General features: G+C 35.4%; 1 protein-coding gene across 2 annotated transcripts in view; it reads left to right on the top strand.

Moving 5' to 3' along the window:
• CLTC (clathrin heavy chain) overlaps window positions 1–17,467 on the top strand; it is a 61,311-nt gene extending 43,844 nt beyond the window's left edge. The window contains exons 17-33 of one of the 2 annotated variants that reach the window (XM_036879935.2): window positions 1,515–1,749; window positions 3,883–4,005; window positions 4,675–4,820; window positions 5,054–5,237; window positions 5,439–5,631; window positions 6,073–6,230; window positions 6,434–6,598; window positions 6,724–6,831; window positions 6,915–7,082; window positions 7,199–7,348; window positions 7,440–7,571; window positions 8,137–8,247; window positions 9,186–9,356; window positions 9,717–9,938; window positions 11,193–11,213; window positions 14,853–14,928; window positions 16,381–17,467. In XM_036879935.2, the coding sequence (XP_036735830.1) occupies window positions 1,515–1,749; window positions 3,883–4,005; window positions 4,675–4,820; window positions 5,054–5,237; window positions 5,439–5,631; window positions 6,073–6,230; window positions 6,434–6,598; window positions 6,724–6,831; window positions 6,915–7,082; window positions 7,199–7,348; window positions 7,440–7,571; window positions 8,137–8,247; window positions 9,186–9,356; window positions 9,717–9,938; window positions 11,193–11,213; window positions 14,853–14,928; window positions 16,381–16,505 (2,488 nt within the window). In that variant the 3' untranslated portion in view covers window positions 16,506–17,467. The remainder of the gene's footprint in view (window positions 1–1,514; window positions 1,750–3,882; window positions 4,006–4,674; window positions 4,821–5,053; window positions 5,238–5,438; window positions 5,632–6,072; window positions 6,231–6,433; window positions 6,599–6,723; window positions 6,832–6,914; window positions 7,083–7,198; window positions 7,349–7,439; window positions 7,572–8,136; window positions 8,248–9,185; window positions 9,357–9,716; window positions 9,939–11,192; window positions 11,214–14,852; window positions 14,929–16,380) is intronic. The other variant, XM_036879936.2, reaches the window with a different exon arrangement.
• The last annotated feature ends 1,204 nt before the right edge of the window (window positions 17,468–18,671 follow it).

Below are 18,671 nucleotides of genomic sequence, written 5' to 3'. Positions count from 1 at the left end.
AATAGAAAATCTGTTAACCTTATTAACTTTTTTCCCTGTTTAGAAGTACAGCTACATATAGCTATGCAGTTTGACTTTGTATATGTTTTTAATGTAAACTGTATGACAAGCTTCCTTTTAATTAGGTATGATACCACCATATTTAGTAACTAATTCTTTGATAAATTCTTGAGTATAATGAGAGAAAGAGTTTTCTGTGTAACTACAGGTCAAACTGATTTTTAATTGAAACCTTAATATGATAGTATGAATTTGCAATAGAGGAGAATATAGTGTAAGTGCTTCTAGTTCTTCATACTATTCAGTCTTTTTTAGCTGGGACACTTCGATGAACTAGTGTTTAGAAAGTACTGATGTAGTAAATGAGGTTGGTGGGTTGGTGTAACAGTGGGAAGTTACTTTAATTATAAAAAAAAATCAAGAAAGCTTATGTGGTTTAATTTTAACCTGAGTTGGTGTAGGTGTCCTGCTGTTCGCATTCATAAAATTGGTGTTTGAATGTTTCAAACATGGAAAAACTAGTTTGAACTGATTGTAGGTCATAACAATTTAACATTGAGAAAGTGGTGTCAGTTGAGTCTTAAGAATATCTGAAAACAATCTTGTTTGCTTTATATTCCAGGCAAATAGCCAAATGGTTATAGTTAGATGATTTGGTCTTACAGTGACAAATTATATTGTAGTAAATTAGATTCACATGTAAGTCACTAGTCTAGATATGCCTTAGCTAATCTTTATTCTTTCAGTTGATATAGCATACCTGCTCAGCTTGCACGTTTCTTGGAGCTTGATTTTTGCCTTTATTAATAGAAAAGTTAAGCACCTTTACCATAGTGGGAGTGTGTTATAACCACATGAATTTGATAGCCAAAATAATGGTCTACTATTTTTTTTTCTGTGTGCTTTTTATATTTAAACAATGGTAAAAGAGTTTTTGTCATCAGGACCATTAGAACACAAGCTATAGTACCTTAGTGAAACCATGACTCTTGGTAGAGTAAATATACTTGGTGGAATTATTAAACCCAGAGCTTCTAAAGCTACCAGATTTTGTTCCCAGTATTTGTTGTACTGCTTCCTTTGGTTGTAGGTAATGTTGTATGTTAATTTTGTTAAAATTGAAAGGAACCCCAGATAATCTGGCTTGTATTCTCATACCAAATTGCCATTCTACCCTTAAGTAAAATTTACCCTGAAGTCTATTTTGTCCAGTGTAAAAAAGAACATTCTGTGAATCTATAATGTCTTCTTTCTATATCCTGTCTAGGTAATATAAAGGAGACTATAAAGATAGTCATATATATCTTTTATGCACCCTTGGGTGAATCATTTAACCCTCTCTGAATCTTAATTTCCCAATTTGTGACAGGGTTGTTGAGAATTCAAAATAATGCATAGGAAAGCACATTATAGACCATAAATTACTTAACTTATATAGTTAGCATGTCAAGAGTCCATTACTTACAATACAGTGTGTGTATATATGGCCCTTTTTTTTTTTTTTTTTTTACTAGATTAAAACTGCTTCTGCCTTGGCTAGAGGCCAGAATTCATGAAGGCTGTGAGGAGCCTGCTACTCACAATGCATTAGCCAAAATCTACATAGACAGTAATAACAACCCCGAGAGATTTCTTCGTGAAAATCCTTATTATGACAGTCGTGTTGTTGGAAAGTATTGTGAGAAGAGAGATCCACACCTGGCCTGTGTTGCTTATGAACGTGGTCAGTGTGATTTGGAACTTATTAATGTGAGTACTGCTAGCTGAACATGTAGAGAGAAGGCTACATATTTTAAAACCTGTTATGTGATGTTACATTAATGAACTTTGAGAGTTTCAAATTGGTTTTAGGTAAAACAGCATTTTTTGGAAGACACATGGTTTTTTAAAAACTTCATTTGCCAATAATTATGAACTCAAAGTCATACTGTCAAAATAGTAGATCAAGTCTATATTCAACTTTTTTTTATAGGTTATTTATTTTTTTAGTGTATTTTTTTATTGAAGTATATTTGATACACAGTATTACATTGGTTTCAAGTATCAACACAGTGTTTCAACAGTTATACACATTATTAAATCCTCTCCCCAGCTAGCATAGTTACCATCTGTCAAGATACAAAGATGTTGAATCATTGACTATATTCTCCAGGTTGCCCTTCCATCCCCATGACCAGCTTCCATTATGATTGAGAATTTTTGTGACCCTTTATCCCCACCCTTCCCCCATGGTACCTAACAGTCACTTCTCAGTGTCTGTGAGTCTGCTGCTCTTTGTTCACTTTGTTTTGTTTTTAGATTACACAAATAAGTGAATTATATGGTATTTGTCTTTCTCCACCTGGCTTTTTTCACTGAGCATAATACCCTCTAGGTCCATCTATGTTGTTGCAAATGGCAGGACTTCTTTCTTTTTATGGCTGAATAATATTCCATAGCGGATGTACTGACTCTTGATTCATTCATCTGTTGATGGACGCTTGAATTGCTTCCATATCTTGGCTATTGTAAATAATGTGGCAATAAATATTAGGGGTGCATATGTCTTTTCAAATCAGAGATTTTTGTCTTCTTCCAGTAAATTTCTAGAATTGGAGTTACTGGGACATGTGGTATTTCTATTTTTAGTTTATTTAGGAATCACCACACTACTTTCCACAGCAGCTGTACCAATTTACCTTCCCACCAACAGTGTAGGAGGGTTCCCTTTTCTCACCTTGGCAACACTTGTTATTTCTTGCTATTCTAACTTGTGTGGGGTGATACCTCACTGTGGTTTTGATTTGCATTTTCTTGATGATTAGTGACATGGAGCATCTTTCATGTGCCTGTTGGCAATCTGTATTTCTTCTATGGAGAAATGTCTGTTCAGTCCTCTGCCTGTTTTTTAATAAGGTTATTTGTATTGGTGGGGGGGTTGTTGAGGCATATGTGTTCTTTTATATATTCTGGATGTTGACCCCTTCTCAGATAAATCATTTATGAATATATTTTCCCATACTATAGGTTTCCTTTTTGTTTTATTGATGGTGTCCTTTGCTGTACAGAAGCTTTTTAGTTGGATGTAGTCCCTCTTGTTCATTTTTTATTTTGTTTCCCTTGCCTGGGGAGGTGCATCCAGAAAAAAATTGCTCATGCTTATGTGCAAGAGATTTTTGCCTATCTTTTCTTCTAAGAGTTTTATAGTTTCATGTCCTATATTTAGGTCTTTAATCCATTTCCAGTTTATTTTGTATATGGAGTTAGTAATCCAGTTGCATTATATACATTATATACAGTTGTCCCAGAACCATTTATTGAAGAGGCTGTCTTTTTTCCATTGTATATTCACAGATCCTTTATCATATATTAATTGACCATATATGCATGAGTTATATTCAGCTATCAACATTTTTACCTCACTAGATTTATCACTTGTGTTCTCATACAGCTGTTTCATACATACATGCATATACACACTATCACACATATAACTTTTTAACCATATAAAAATAAGTTACATAAATCATGACCTTAAACCTCCTTAGTGTGTATTACCTAAGAATAAGAATATTCTCCTTAATAACCACATTATAGATATCAACTTCAGTCAGTTTGGCACTGATAGAATACTTTTAGAAATCTGTTTTATTCCATTTTTGTCAGTTTACCCAATAATGTCCTTTATAGCAATTTTTCCACTCTAGTTGATAATTACATGTTGAATTTAAATAAGAAAAACTTGATTGTGACCTATTCAAGATTATATATAAAAAGTAATGAATTTTTTTTCCTATAAAACAGTAAATAGTGTATAAATTGCAACAAATACCTTTAAAAGTAAAGTCAGTCTGTAAAAAGTCTACTTTTTACCTTGAAATTAATCTTTAATATCATATTTAGGTTTGCAATGAGAATTCCCTCTTCAAAAGTCTTTCCCGCTATCTGGTACGCCGAAAGGATCCAGAATTGTGGGGTAGTGTGCTGCTGGAAAGCAATCCTTACAGGAGGCCCCTGATTGACCAGGTAAAATTGGAAGATGTGTTTTGGTTCATCTTTTTAAACTACGAATAAAACCTTTTCCCTCTTCATATACTCAAATGGATCATACTTAACAGTGAGAGAAGTCAGTAAAATGAAAAGTAAAATTATACTAAAAAATATATCATGAATTAAAAATATTTTTTAAAGCCATAAAAATTGAAGGGTGTTATAATGGTTCATAAATTCTTCTGATGGAGAATAAACTAAAGGCTATAATTTTTCATTCCTCTCCTGGGAAGCATTTCTGAGAAAAATTCCCAAATAGATAGAAAGCTTCCTGGAAAAAAATACTCATTGCAGCATCTGGGAACTTTGCAAATAGCCAGAAATAGAGAAATTACTGAGTATATAATGCCACATCTATGTAGTTGAGTTATATGTAGCCAAAAATGATAATAAGGAGTGGTTATTATGCATAATGTTTTAATCAGGGAGAAGATAGAAATATAATTAGGGTGATGATTTTTCAAGAGGATGGAAGTACACATGGTATGGGAATACTTGGATTTTATGTAGAAAGACTTTTGGGTGGTAAATTTAAAGATAACTTTTCTTCCATTCTTTTCTACTTTTTTCACGTTTTCTACTGAGAGGCCAATTTATTAGATAATATCTTCAAACCCACCTTTATTCCCTATATGTCCTCTGCAGGTTGTACAGACAGCCTTGTCTGAGACTCAGGACCCTGAGGAGGTGTCAGTAACTGTCAAAGCTTTTATGACTGCAGACCTTCCTAATGAACTCATTGAGCTACTGGAGAAAATTGTCCTTGATAACTCTGTATTCAGTGAACACAGGTATGCTATGAGAGTGGTCCATTGGCTATTCGTATTCAGTCTTTAATTATGGCCTGTCAGTCTAGGGAGGAACAAAGGGACAAAGATAAGAGAATATTGTCTGAATTCTCACTCTTCTGATACTCTCTTCTTCTCACCCTTCCTCCTAAGACAAAACTCTTTATAGCCGCACTGTTTATTCTTTAGGACTAATAAATTTTAAAATGGTACATTCAAGTCTTTTTTTCTTAAAGGAACCTGCAGAACCTCCTCATTCTTACTGCAATCAAGGCTGACCGTACACGTGTTATGGAGTACATTAACCGCCTGGATAATTATGATGCCCCAGACATTGCCAATATTGCCATCTGCAATGAACTGTTTGAGGAAGCATTTGCCATTTTCCGGAAATTTGATGTCAATACTTCAGCAGTGCAGGTAAATCTTCAGATTACTTACATTGATTTATAAAATGTAATGCCTTCTCATGAATCAGTGTATGCATTACCCTATTAGGATGGGCAAAACTGATTGCTGTGGCAAAGAAAAGCAGTAAAATCCTGATTGTTTAAATTTAGTTACTATTGTAATTGTAAGAGTCATTTTACTGTAACCCTCATTTGGAAATTGGTTGGCTAGGTCTTGATTGAACATATTGGAAACTTGGATCGGGCATATGAGTTTGCTGAACGCTGCAATGAACCTGCTGTTTGGAGTCAGCTTGCAAAAGCCCAGTTGCAGAAGGGAATGGTCAAAGAAGCCATTGATTCTTACATCAAAGCAGATGATCCTTCATCCTACATGGAAGTCGTTCAGGCTGCCAATACTAGTGGTAGGACTTCTTACTTTTATGTATTTGCAACCTCAGAAAATATACCTAAGCTATGAACAGGCTAATATTAACGTATCTGTCTATTCTGAATTGTGTAGGAGTTAAATACTGAGTCATTATTTATGAAAATATGTAGGCATCCATCTGGTCCAGATAGAGAGAGGCTACATTTTGTGAACTTAAAAGTCCCTGGAGAAGATTAATTTTTTTTGTTTTGAAATCTTGTAAAATTCCAATTGAGCTCTAAGCTTACAATTTTAAGGAAAAATAATTCACTATTTGGTCAGTAATACAGAAACATAATAGAAATTTTGCTATTTTAGATGCATGTCACTGTTTATATTTGTTCTCTATGATGTTTACTTGAAAAGGACATTAATAGCAGCTTTCATTGAAGATGTTGGTGTTTGGATATATATAATTTTTTTTTTCTATGCTTAGGAAACTGGGAAGAACTAGTGAAGTACTTGCAGATGGCCCGTAAGAAGGCTCGTGAGTCCTATGTGGAGACAGAATTGATATTTGCACTGGCTAAAACAAACCGCCTTGCAGAGTTAGAAGAGTTCATCAATGGGCCAAATAATGCTCATATCCAACAAGTGGGTTTCCTGTTCAGATTTTTTTCAAGAATGTAAAAATCAGTAGTTGAACAATTTTATTAGCTTAGTAGGATCACAACTGAAGATTTCTAAGAAAATTCTTACAAGAAAACTACTGTTTCTCAGTATTAAATTGAGTTGTGAATTTGGAGGGAGGATTGTGTTTAGGCCTACTGAAAATGGATTGTCTTTTTTTTTTCCAGGTTGGTGACCGTTGTTATGATGAAAAAATGTATGACGCAGCTAAGCTGTTGTACAATAATGTTTCTAATTTTGGACGCTTGGCATCTACCCTGGTTCACCTGGGTGAATATCAGGCAGCTGTTGATGGAGCTAGGAAAGCTAACAGTACTCGAACATGGAAAGAGGTAATCTAAACACCAGTTTCGAGTGAAGAATTAAGATGCTATGTAGGAATGCTCTTTAAACTGATGAATTGAAGTAACCATCCATGTTTACATTTGAGTTCACATAATCAAAATTTTTATTATAGGTCTGCTTTGCCTGTGTAGATGGGAAAGAGTTCCGTCTTGCTCAGATGTGTGGGCTTCATATTGTAGTACATGCGGATGAATTGGAGGAACTGATTAACTACTATCAGGTAATGACCAGGAGTCTACAGTAGTAATTGAGGTCTTTTGCTGCAGATACTCTTATCTTTAATTGCATATTTCCCTTATTTAGGATCGTGGATATTTTGAAGAACTGATAACCATGTTGGAAGCAGCACTGGGACTTGAGCGAGCTCATATGGGAATGTTTACCGAATTAGCTATTCTGTATTCTAAATTTAAGCCACAGAAAATGAGAGAGCACCTGGAGCTGTTCTGGTCCAGAGTTAATATTCCTAAGGTAACCACCCTTTAACATTGTGAGGCAATCCTATTGCTAAAAGGAATACAAAATATCTTGTTTTTTTATGCTATTAGGTAGAATTAGAGATCCATGTCTAAATCTTCCTTACACAGGTGCTAAGAGCTGCAGAACAAGCTCATCTTTGGGCAGAATTGGTGTTTTTGTATGACAAGTATGAAGAATATGATAATGCCATAATCACCATGATGAATCATCCAACTGATGCATGGAAAGAAGGGCAGTTCAAAGATATCATTACCAAGGTGTGCACCTTCTTCAGAAGACAAAGATGTTGGAAGGAGAAAGCTCATTAGGAAATAGGTCTGACTTCTCTATGGGTTTTTCCCATTTTAGGTTGCCAATGTGGAACTATACTACAGAGCGATACAGTTTTACCTAGAATTCAAGCCCCTGTTGTTAAATGATTTGCTGATGGTGCTGTCTCCACGGTTGGATCATACTCGTGCAGTCAATTATTTCAGCAAGGTAATAATTTTTAAAACTTCATAGCAGGGAATTAAGACATACTGGGATAACCTTTGTCCATGGAACTTTAACGACGTGGTACATTCGCAACAAACTCTCTATTTTATTTTTATTTTTTTTTGAGAGGGCATCTCTCATATTTATTGATCAAATGGTTGTTAACAACAATAAAATTCTGTATAGGGGACTCAATGCACAATCATTAATCAACCCGAAGCCTAATTCTCAACAGTCTCCAATCTTCTGAAGCATAATGCACAAGTTCTTACATGGTGAACAGTGCAAGGGCAGTCATATCACAGAAACTTTCAGTTTTGATCACGCATTATGAACTATAAACAATCAGGTCAAATATGATTTTTCGTTTGATTTTTTACTTGATTTATATGTGAATCCCACATTTCTCCCTTATTATTATTATTTTTATTATTTTTAATAAAATGCTGAAGTGGTAGGTAGATGCAAGATAAAGGTAGAAAACATAATTTAGTGCTGTAAGAGGGCAAATGTAGATGATGGTCAGGTGTGTGCCTATAGACTAAGTATCAAACTCTCTATTTTAAAGGTTAAACAGCTACCACTGGTGAAACCATATTTGCGTTCAGTTCAGAACCACAACAACAAATCTGTGAATGAATCACTGAACAACCTCTTTATTACAGAAGAAGATTATCAGGTAAAACCTTTTGGTTTTTGCTTCTATTCTCAAAACTGAGGTTATGATTGGATTGTAAAGTTGGTATGTTTTGGAGTGAAAAAGCCCATTATCCCTTAGGATTGTAAAGCATAGGATCTAAATTCAGTGAGGTTTTCAGATTGATAAATCTGAACTCTGATTAAGTACCAAGTTTATAGAATTTTGCTTAGCTCTTGTCTAGGTTAATGTTTTAGATAAAGTATCATGGCTGCCTTATCTCTAAATACCTAGTAAGTAGGGTTGAAAAAGTCTTTGATCTCTTCACTGATTCATAAAACTTAATTGGTATTAACTGTGCATATTTACTGCTTTTCTTGTCCTATACCATATAAGTATCTTTTTTTTTTTTTTTTTTTTTAGTAAACTATCCCTTGTGAAGGATTTCTAAAAAACAAAATTAATTAGCCTTACAAAGTTAAGCTAGTTGCCATTTTTCTTTCTCCTACTGTCATGATTTTCTTTTAGGCTTAGATCCCATGTTTATCTGTATGACTGAATATCATGTTGAGTTGTATAGTTCCCCTAGGACATAAAATCTCCAAATTAGATATCCTCCCAATTTCATAACCATTCAAGTTAGTCTTTGATACTGAAAACCTTCAAGAAAATTGCACCTTTAAATATTTTACAGTACCTTTGATGACTTAATCGTTATGCATGTAGATTGAAGAACTCTGATACTTACGCACGTTGTAACTTTGTGGATTGAGGCTTGAATCAAGGCTGTCGTATTATAATAATGGCCCGTTGTTCAAGTCACATACATATGTATCATACCAATATATTGATCATGTCATATGCAGTCAGTCATATGCAGTAATGACTCATTGATTAAGAATGATGGAACATAAATTTTAAGCTAAAAAACACTAATCTGGCATTTGGATGCCTTCTCTCCCCACTCCACCCTTTTTTAGGCTCTCAGAACATCTATAGATGCTTATGACAACTTTGACAATATCTCACTTGCTCAGCGTTTGGAAAAACATGAACTCATTGAGTTCAGAAGAATTGCTGCTTATCTCTTCAAAGGCAACAATCGCTGGAAACAGAGTGTTGAGCTGTGCAAGAAAGATAGCCTGTACAAGGTGGATAAAGTTGGGGGGTGGGGCTGTTAAACCGAGTACTAGATGGTCTGTGTTAAACCTAAAATGGTATATTTCAAGTTGTGTGGTCTATAAAAATACTAGTGTTTTGAGTATGAGAATTGCCTTTAAGCTCCCATGTGAGATGGCAGTTGAGGCAATTTCTTGATTCTAGAGGCTGTCTTATGTTCATGTCAAGCATCTCTTTTAGAAAAAAATGCTTTCCCCTGTCTGTTTTCCTTTTCTTTCAACAAATCTTTAAGTGATGTAACTAGGAGGGTTTTTTTCCCCATTGTATTACTTGGTTTGTAAGTCCAGTGTATTTGAATTTAATGTTTGGCCTTCACCCTTTCCTTTGAATAGGATGCAATGCAGTATGCCTCTGAATCTAAAGATACTGAGTTGGCGGAAGAACTCCTACAGTGGTTTTTGCAGGAAGAAAAAAGAGAGTGCTTTGGAGCTTGTCTCTTTACCTGTTATGATCTTTTGAGACCAGATGTCGTCCTGGAGACGGCGTGGAGGCACAACATCATGGATTTTGCCATGCCCTATTTCATCCAGGTCATGAAGGAATACTTGACAAAGGTGATGCTGCTTCTGGGTGTATTCAGAGCTGTCTGGCAGATATGTAACATTCCATGTGCAGACTTAAAATTTCAAATGCTTCTTCTCTAGTAGAAATAAGTCATTTAGTTGATAATAAAATATTCCTGTTTCTAGGAATTATTAATATCTGACAGTGACACTGAATGGAAAGGGAAACTCAAACATAACTTGTCAGAATTCTTTACCCTCAATGTAATGTGTTTTTGAGGATGAACAGTAGTAATTCTGTATTGTATATTTGTTTTTTTTGAAACGTTTGAATAAAAAAAAAATTTTTTTTTTCCAAATTAACATCTTCCTCAAGTCAGTTCTCCTAACTCAGATGTCCATAACTTAGTAGTGTAGATTCCCTTTAATTTGGTTGTTCTTGGCTTTAGTAAGTGTGGCGGTTTTCCCCTAGGGAAGCTGCACCTATGTTCTTAACATCCTATTAATCTTCTCAATATTTCTGATAGTTTAACCCCCTAATCGAAAAATACCATGGAAGGTTAACAATGAATAACATTTCCTAAAAGTGAATTAAACAAGTTGAGGTTATAATCCTCTTACAAAATTCATTTATTTATCATAGTGTCCCTTCTTGATGTCAGAGTATTTTTTTACTGAGCTGATTCTTAAAACAGTTACTAGCTTTCTTGGTATAGATCATTTTTAAATGGTCCTAAAGGATCCATTTTGTCAAAGCAAAACATGTTTATTAAAATCAGAGTTTGACATCTGATATCTTCAACATGCCTGAGTAAAGGGGGAAAGGACTACTAAAAACCCCCAATTTACTGAGTATTTCCTTAGGCTACCATCTAATTAGATATGATTGTGTTAAATTATTTTTTAAGAATTAGCATTTCTTTGTAAAAATTGCTTAAAGTCCAGTGTAAGAGAAAAAACAGTTGCCTTATCTTAGCCATAGATGAGAAAGCTTCTTTTCTCCTGCATAATGCCAACTTGTGAGACCTGGCTCCAAGCTACTGTTAACCAAAGTGCTGTAAATTCTACTAGTGATTAAGCTGCTTTCTTTCACACTGACTCTAGCATATATTCTTCTGCAATAAGCTCTGAAGTTTAAAAAACTCTGGATTTTGCTTTCAGTATACCCTTTATTTTCCCTTTTCTCATGCCTTTTTTAGTGGTTAGATGTTTCTCCCCTAAATCTTTGTTGCTGATTCTACCTTTTTATGCTCAATATGGAATTTGATTTTTTTTCTAAGCTGCACCTTCTGAATTCCTTTGCAGGTTGATGCAATAAAGGAAAAGGTGAAAGTTGATTCTTTTCCATCTTTAAGTCTGGAGGACTAAGTCTAAGGATTTGCATGATTTTTTTCCTTCCTTTTCTACGCTGCTGCTGCTTTTTCCTCCCAATAAATTTTCACTAAAGCCTCTGCAAGTCCCTTGAAACATAACTATAATAGAGCTGTAGGACATTAGTAGATGTTTGCTACTAATCAGCTATTAGGCTTTAGGAAGGGCAGGAGGCTAATCAGTAGTTGGTTCACAGTCTCTCTTAAATGTATTATTAAAAACTGAGCATGGTGAGTTTCCATATTAATTCCAAAGTTTCAGGAAATTTCTCTTCCCTGTCAGGGTATCTGGACCATAATAGGATTTTCTTAATATGCTAAATAAATTTAAACAGCCTCTGGTTTTATTTTATGAGCTTGCCTGACAGTTGTTGTATTTATATTTGTATATACATGCCCTAAACGGCTTTTTGGTTTTTTTTTTTTTGGGTATTGAAGGACTGTGATCCAGTTTCTGATCTCTTGATTCTTACTAATTTTTTGCTGAAAGTAGATACAAGAGATACTAGCTGCTTCCGAAGAGACTTTCCTCATGTTTCTCCAGGTGTCCAGTTCTTATGGTGCTAGTCCATTTTCAAGAGGAATCAAAACTTTCTAAATCATGAGAGTAGCTTGCTGTAATTACCTCTAAGCAACATGGATTATTTCTGTATATAATGGAGCAATATTAACTTCTACTTTCTTTAATAAGCACACCTCTGAAGCTACCTAAAATTTGCTCTCTTACTCATCCATTGGCTTGTCCAAGGTCAAATTTAGGCACCTTTTGGTTGCTGCTTCCTTCATTGGCTTGTCTTCATCTCAGTATAAGTGAAACAAACTTATGTCTGGTATCAAATTGTGGTAAGAAAAGGGTGGGAAGGTAAAGGAGAGTGGAAACAAATTTAAAAGAATCTGGGTGGGCAACAGTGCCTTGGAATTAATGTTGAACCAAACTGGAGTCACCATTGGAACTTAGGGCAAACCTGAGTAAAATGCATTGTGTGTGAGGCCCTTCAGCAGCTAGTAAGCAAGGCAGTTAGAAAGCGTGTGTGTGAAAAACAGGTAATTGAACTGCAGTGTTATGCATTGTTTTAAATCAAGCATGTACAGTAGTCATTGCAATTATGTCATACTACTTTTGAAACTCCTAAAGCATTGCTGTGGGCTGTGTGTGTTTCTTGAGAGCCTGTAGAACAACGGTCATCTTCAGATCTCACTTCCTGCTTCAGTACTTTTGCCTTTTTTTCATGCACACATACACCAAAATAACTGACTGCATGTTAACTTTTCCTCTGCAGCATATTGCAGTCTTTGTGGAAAAGCCTTTTACATTATAGAGAATTTTCAATAGTACAGGTGGAACTGAACTCAGTGACAAACACTTAACAGTAATTTTTCTTTTTAAATCCAAGGATCAGAAACTTTTGTTACAGCTCTTAACAAAAGCCTGTGTTCATAAAAGCCTTCTCTGCTTTTCCTTTTTGAGAAATCTAAATTGGGTCAGTGGAAACAAAAATTGTATGTTGCTGTGCCAGAGGCTGTCCCAGTATATAGAAAAATCAAAACTGTTTTTTTTTTGCTTAGCTTGATGCTAGTAATCCTTTGGAGTTTTTCTTTTCCCCTATGCCCAACCTGCGCATGTCAATGCCTGGGCATTGTGGTGGTGCTAGCTCTTCTAAGTCTTCACTGTACTTCTAGAATAGGGCTTCTGTCTTCAACATTTGACTCAGACATGAACTTTGAAACATGTGTTCATTTTAGATTCTTTTCCTTGAAAGTCTAGAAGTGTATTATGCTGTGGTGGTCTTTTTGTTTTCATTTTTTCTTCTTCTGATGACTTAGAAGTTATTAATTTACACCCATCGTTTTTTTTTCTTTTTGTATAACCTCTTTGGCTCACCCTTGGATACTGTTTAAGTTTCAAAACCTTATCTGACCATTGATGGCACAAACTGTGCTTTAACATATATACAGCTGTGATAATTTTTAAGTTTGGATGCCAAACATTGGGTATTTCTCATGGTACTTATACTCCATAGTAGTTTTTACTTTGTACTGGGGTAATTTGTAATACATTAACATGTAGGCTATAAAAGAGGAAGATAGTATACAGAAGCAGACTAACCTATCTTCCTAGGGTGAAAAAAAAAAGAACATTTTATCTAAAGGTGTCTAGGGTCTGCTCAGCTTTTCTCAAATTTTGTTCCTTATCAGACTGGGATGAATTAGACCCATTATTTATGAAATTTAATATGAAATAATTAAAATGTGTACAAAATATTGTCCTAACCTTAATGGCCTATGTGAAGACTCAAACACATTATTTTAAGTAGTGTTTTAAGTAGTTTATGTCTGGAAAACTAGAGGAAACTAGAGGCTGCTTTAACCTTTGTAGCTTTTTCACTAAAATCTGCATTTGTGAGTGATTTTTCTCTGTTTGCCTTTCTGAAGAATATGTAGTTAACATTCATAAAAAGTTCCTTCCTGCACTGTGACCCCATGTCACCCACCACAGTTATGACTTTGAAAACCACTAGTAATAAAAAACATCAAGATTTAAAGTTTTACTTTATGATGATAGACCAACTATAAGGCTCAGGTTAAGATACCAACTTTTAAATATAGCTTAAAAGACGAACATAGTATAAAAGGCAACTGGGAATTGTATGGTGGACATTCCCTAATCCAGTGTCCTAACATTATTTCTCCCCAATTCTTCACAGAATTCCAAAATCAAATCATGTTAGTCCCAGAAGGAACTTTGCAGATTCTCGTTCAAGTGTCTCATTATATAGGCAAGGAAATTTAATCAGTGCATTGGTTTGCCAAGGTCATACAGCTCGTTAGTGGGAGGACCTGTGTATTGTAGTTCCTTTCTTTCACTAATACATTTGAACACCTCTTCAGTATTATTTCTGTCTGATACTAGTCACTTTATTCAGAGTAGCTAGCGTATAATAGCCATTTACTTCTTTGGCTTAATTATAGCAAAAAATTTCTTCCCCAAAGAAGTTGGGGCAAAACCAGGCATTCCTAGTTACTTCCTAGAGACCAGAACATTAAAACATTGAGCCTGCCTTTAATATAAAAAGATTGAATATGGAGCCACTTGAGTCTTAAAACTTCAGTCTGTATTTGTAACCAGTATCAGTAGAAGCTACGCACAGTTGTCAAAAATAACTTATTCTGCACAAGTACTTTTCCAGTCAGACTCATTTCACTTTTTTGAATACCATTTTCTTTGGGGAGGGAAATCTTTCCAAGTCATGAATTCATTATTACTGTCTTTGATAGGGTTTAAATTTTTGAAAAAGTGGTTCCTTCTCGTTACCTCCCTCCCTCAGGCTGGCTGCATCCTAGCATGCCCAGTTTTAGCCTGGCGTGAGCTTTTATGGCATTTATAAATCCCTCCTTCCCGAGGGTTTATAATGACTGCTAAAAATCACCTTGAAGTCTGAACATTGCCATTGAATTTGAGGGGGCCTGAGAATGTTCTTTCTAGTCTGTTTTATTTTGACAAAATTTAATATTCTAAGGCTTTTCCACTTTCTGCCATAAACCTAGGTTTATAATACTTTTGAGGTGCTAATTAACATTACCTGTTTTTCTCCAGGTGGATAAGTTAGATGCTTCGGAATCACTGAGAAAAGAAGAAGAACAAGCTACAGAGACACAACCTATTGTTTATGGTAATCTCTCTTTCTAACCTCATAGAAATAGAGTAGACAAGCATTTCATTCTTTCGGGATTCTACATCCTCTCTTTAGATTCTAAATGGGCTAGAGAACTGGGTAGAGTTTCCATTTGAGAACTTCGCAGAGAGAATCTTGAAACTCTCTGTGGACATTTAAGGCAGTTTCTTCTTACATATGGATGTCTGAACCACTTCCCCTTTCCATTTTCCCTCTTGGTGAACAGATTCATTTGAACAATGAATTTGAAAGTTATAACCAAGTATTTATTGGAGGAGGGCATAAAATTATGACCATTATATGTCTCAGCCTGTTAAAGGAAATGATAATTTACAAATCTATTATGGGATTATTTCCCTCTTACCATAGGGAAAAAGGACTTTGGGACTTCAGAGAACAGGGTAGTTTTGAGGCAGTTGGGGAAGATAAAGTAGATTGTTAGAGATGGCAGCAAATTTTTCAACATATTTGAGATGAATAGTAGGGACAAAAACAAGGTGGATGTAATAATTTGGGGCACCTACTAAATTTTGCCCTGCCTTCAGGGTGTTTAGCAGTTGAAAATGGGGTTGGAATTTCAAGATGTCAATATCAAGATTAGAAGTGATTTTTTAATAAACTGCTGTCTTCCAAAAAGAATTTGTTTACTAAAGACAATTTTGGTTGTTAACAAAAAGGAGACACAAGTTAGCTGGGAGAAATCTTGCTCTAGATACCTAGTGGGAGATTAAGGGTACTTATTTTGATGAGTGTGGGGAGAAGTGTTACGGGTTTTCTCCCTCTAAACTTCAAAGTCAGATTTTCTGCAGGTTGTTTTCTATATGTGGTCAACAACTATATAAATTTTGTAAGTGTTAATATAGTATTTGAAAGAGGTATGCTCTAACATATTTCATACCTAATGCATATTTGAATGTCTTATTTTTTATTGCCTTCTCTTAATTAGTACTGGACTCTGCTGGAAATGTGTTAGGTTTCATTACCATTTAGACATTTAAATCAGAAATTTAAATCTAACTTTAAAAGTACAATTATTTTAAAACCATGTCCATTAAAAAATTAAACTTTCCTATGTGAATTATATTGTCACCCAATAAAATATGCAAATTACCATATGGTGATAAGCTTACTGGCAGATTTCTTGCCTGATACATCATGTCGAGCAGGCATGTGCATATTGCTTTATATGATACAAAGTAACATGACTCCTGTTACACTTCTGGCCTTCTACCCTAACCATTGGCTTTTTAGGCAGGACCCTTCTTAGGGTGGCTGTCATGCCAAAATTGTGCCAGCTAAAATTACCTCCACAAAGTATGCATTCTGAGTTGGGATTGTGTGGCTGGACTAGGGGTGAGTAGAGTGTGATAGTTCTACAGTGCTAACAGTTTCTCCCATCTCCTTCCCCCTCAACCCCCATCCCTGCCCCTTCCTGTTTTTCTTCTTTAGGTCAGCCCCAGTTGATGCTGACGGCAGGACCCAGTGTTGCAGTCCCTCCCCAGGCACCTTTTGGCTATGGGTATACTGCACCACCCTATGGGCAGCCACAGCCTGGCTTTGGGTACAGCATGTGAGGCAGAGAGCAGATCTGTCGTCGCATATTTTCGTACTGAAACATCTCTACCCACTTCTCAGTTTATAACAGGAAAACAGGCACATGTTCTTGTAACCTTTATTTCATGAAGGACTACTTTTTGTTTCTAACTATAAACTTGGATCACTTATGTTAAAAGCTTATTTCACATTCCGCATCATTTTAGAGTTTATTTTCCAAGGGGAATAGTTTCAATGTTTTATTCACTTGGGCTTTTATTCTTCCCCCTCATTCTTTGAAGAACTGCTTACTATTCAATCTGTTGTGAAGAACCTGATTTGCACTCTGTAGTGTTTAAAGAAAAAAAACTCTAATATTGAATCTCTTAAATTTAGTGTATGTAAACAGCTTACAATATGTATTGTCTAAATGCATTTAAATCTCTTATTCAAAGAAAAGCTAAAGTAAAAATTTCGGTATGTGACCATGTAAGACCCTGGAAGTCAATGCCAACCAACAAAGACAACACTAATCAGCATATCCTACATTGGATTGCAGTGCTCTCCAAATTATTTGAAAATGTATTAGACAACTTGCCTGACTTTTAAATGAGCATATAAGGCCCTCTAACCTATGCAGGTTTCCTCATTATGCATATAGAAAATGCTAGTGTGTTTTTGCTCACTTCATATGTAACAGGTGCCCTTATGTTGTGCTGTATGTATCCTGTGCTTTTTCTGTGGGACATTCCATTCAGGAACAAAAGAGCACCATAATTCCAATCTGTGTGTATTTACTAACCCTTCCCTGAGGTTTGTGTATGTTGGATATTGTGGTGTTTTAGATCACTGAGTGTACAGAAGAGAGAATTCAAACAAAATATTGCTGTTCTTCAGTTTTGTTTGTGGAATTTGAAATTATTCAAATTTAAAATAAATTACTGGACTGTGGAAATAACATGTAGAATGGCAGTTTTAATTAAATAACTCAAATTAAGAACCATGGTTGTGGTAGTTTCATACTGGATGCTGAGTCTGTACGGGGAGGCAGTGAGAGCAGAGTGAAATGAGGACTGGGACATGTGAAAACATTGTATTACATCATGAGCATTCCTGTAGTTGATAAGGCACATGCAGTGTCCAAAGAACCAGTCAATATTAAAGTGGACTACATTTTGGCTATCTCTGTCATTTAATCAAGTGACACTTGAAGTTTTATCAAAGCATTTCACTTAAATGAACCAGATCATGGATGTGAAATTATATTAACTTGACTGAACCAGATCATGGATGTGAAATTATATTAACTTGACATCAAGTGTATAAGCATGTAGTTACCATGCTGTTCCTTTCCACGAATTGTAAGATTCCCCAAATTATGGGTAGTTGATGTTTTTAACCAGTGTTTGAATCTCTTTTTTGTTCATGGCCAAGAATGTTAAAGTTCATTTCACTATTAATCCTAGTTAGACCTAGCCTTGTATTTTTCTTGAACATCAGGCAGATGATGCTCCTCAGGAGCATTTTAAAAAAATTTAGAACTCCTACCCTTCCCCACTTTTAACCACCCAATCCTCTTATTCTCACAAAGGAAATTATAGTATTAGCTGGAAAATCCCTTTTCCTTTTTTGATTTGTCATAGTGAAAACATCTGGCTGTTCAGGCTCTGGATGTACTTGTGTTTCTGCTGCATCTCTGCCCCCTTTCTTCATCATTCTCAAAATCGAGAGAATAGTAATGGTCTGGGAGCTTGTTCTCAGAGTCAAGATTTGTTCCCCTGGACCCTTCTCTTATGGCATACTTCAGTGTTGTTGTTGTTGTTGTTTTTAAACAAAAGCTTTAGTCTGGTGCTGTGTCCTGTGGTACTAAATTGCCACTTAAACCATAAATAATGGGTTGTAGTAGAAACTGCTGTAGTATATGACTTAGGTTTAAATCTTAGCAAGCTGAAACTTCTGAGCTTATTTCCTCATGTGCATGTTAACACTATGAGGGAGTATGTTTCTCACAAAATGTCTAGCTCTTCCCTAACATATTCTGAAGAGGATGATGGCCCAGGAAAAGGAACTAAAAACAGAAAATAAGGGTCCTAAGAGTTCTTACAACTCTAAATGTGACTTAAACAGGATGGAAGAAGGGATTAATGGGAAACTTCAGGAGGTAAACATGCCTTAAAATGATCTTCCTCCCTAGGATCCAACTGTAG

This window comes from Manis pentadactyla, chromosome 4 (genome assembly GCF_030020395.1).
Source record: "Manis pentadactyla isolate mManPen7 chromosome 4, mManPen7.hap1, whole genome shotgun sequence".
Lineage (NCBI taxonomy): Eukaryota > Metazoa > Chordata > Mammalia > Pholidota > Manidae > Manis > Manis pentadactyla.
The sequence above is the reverse complement of the archived record's forward strand: the minus strand, read 5'-3'. Positions and strand labels throughout refer to the sequence as shown.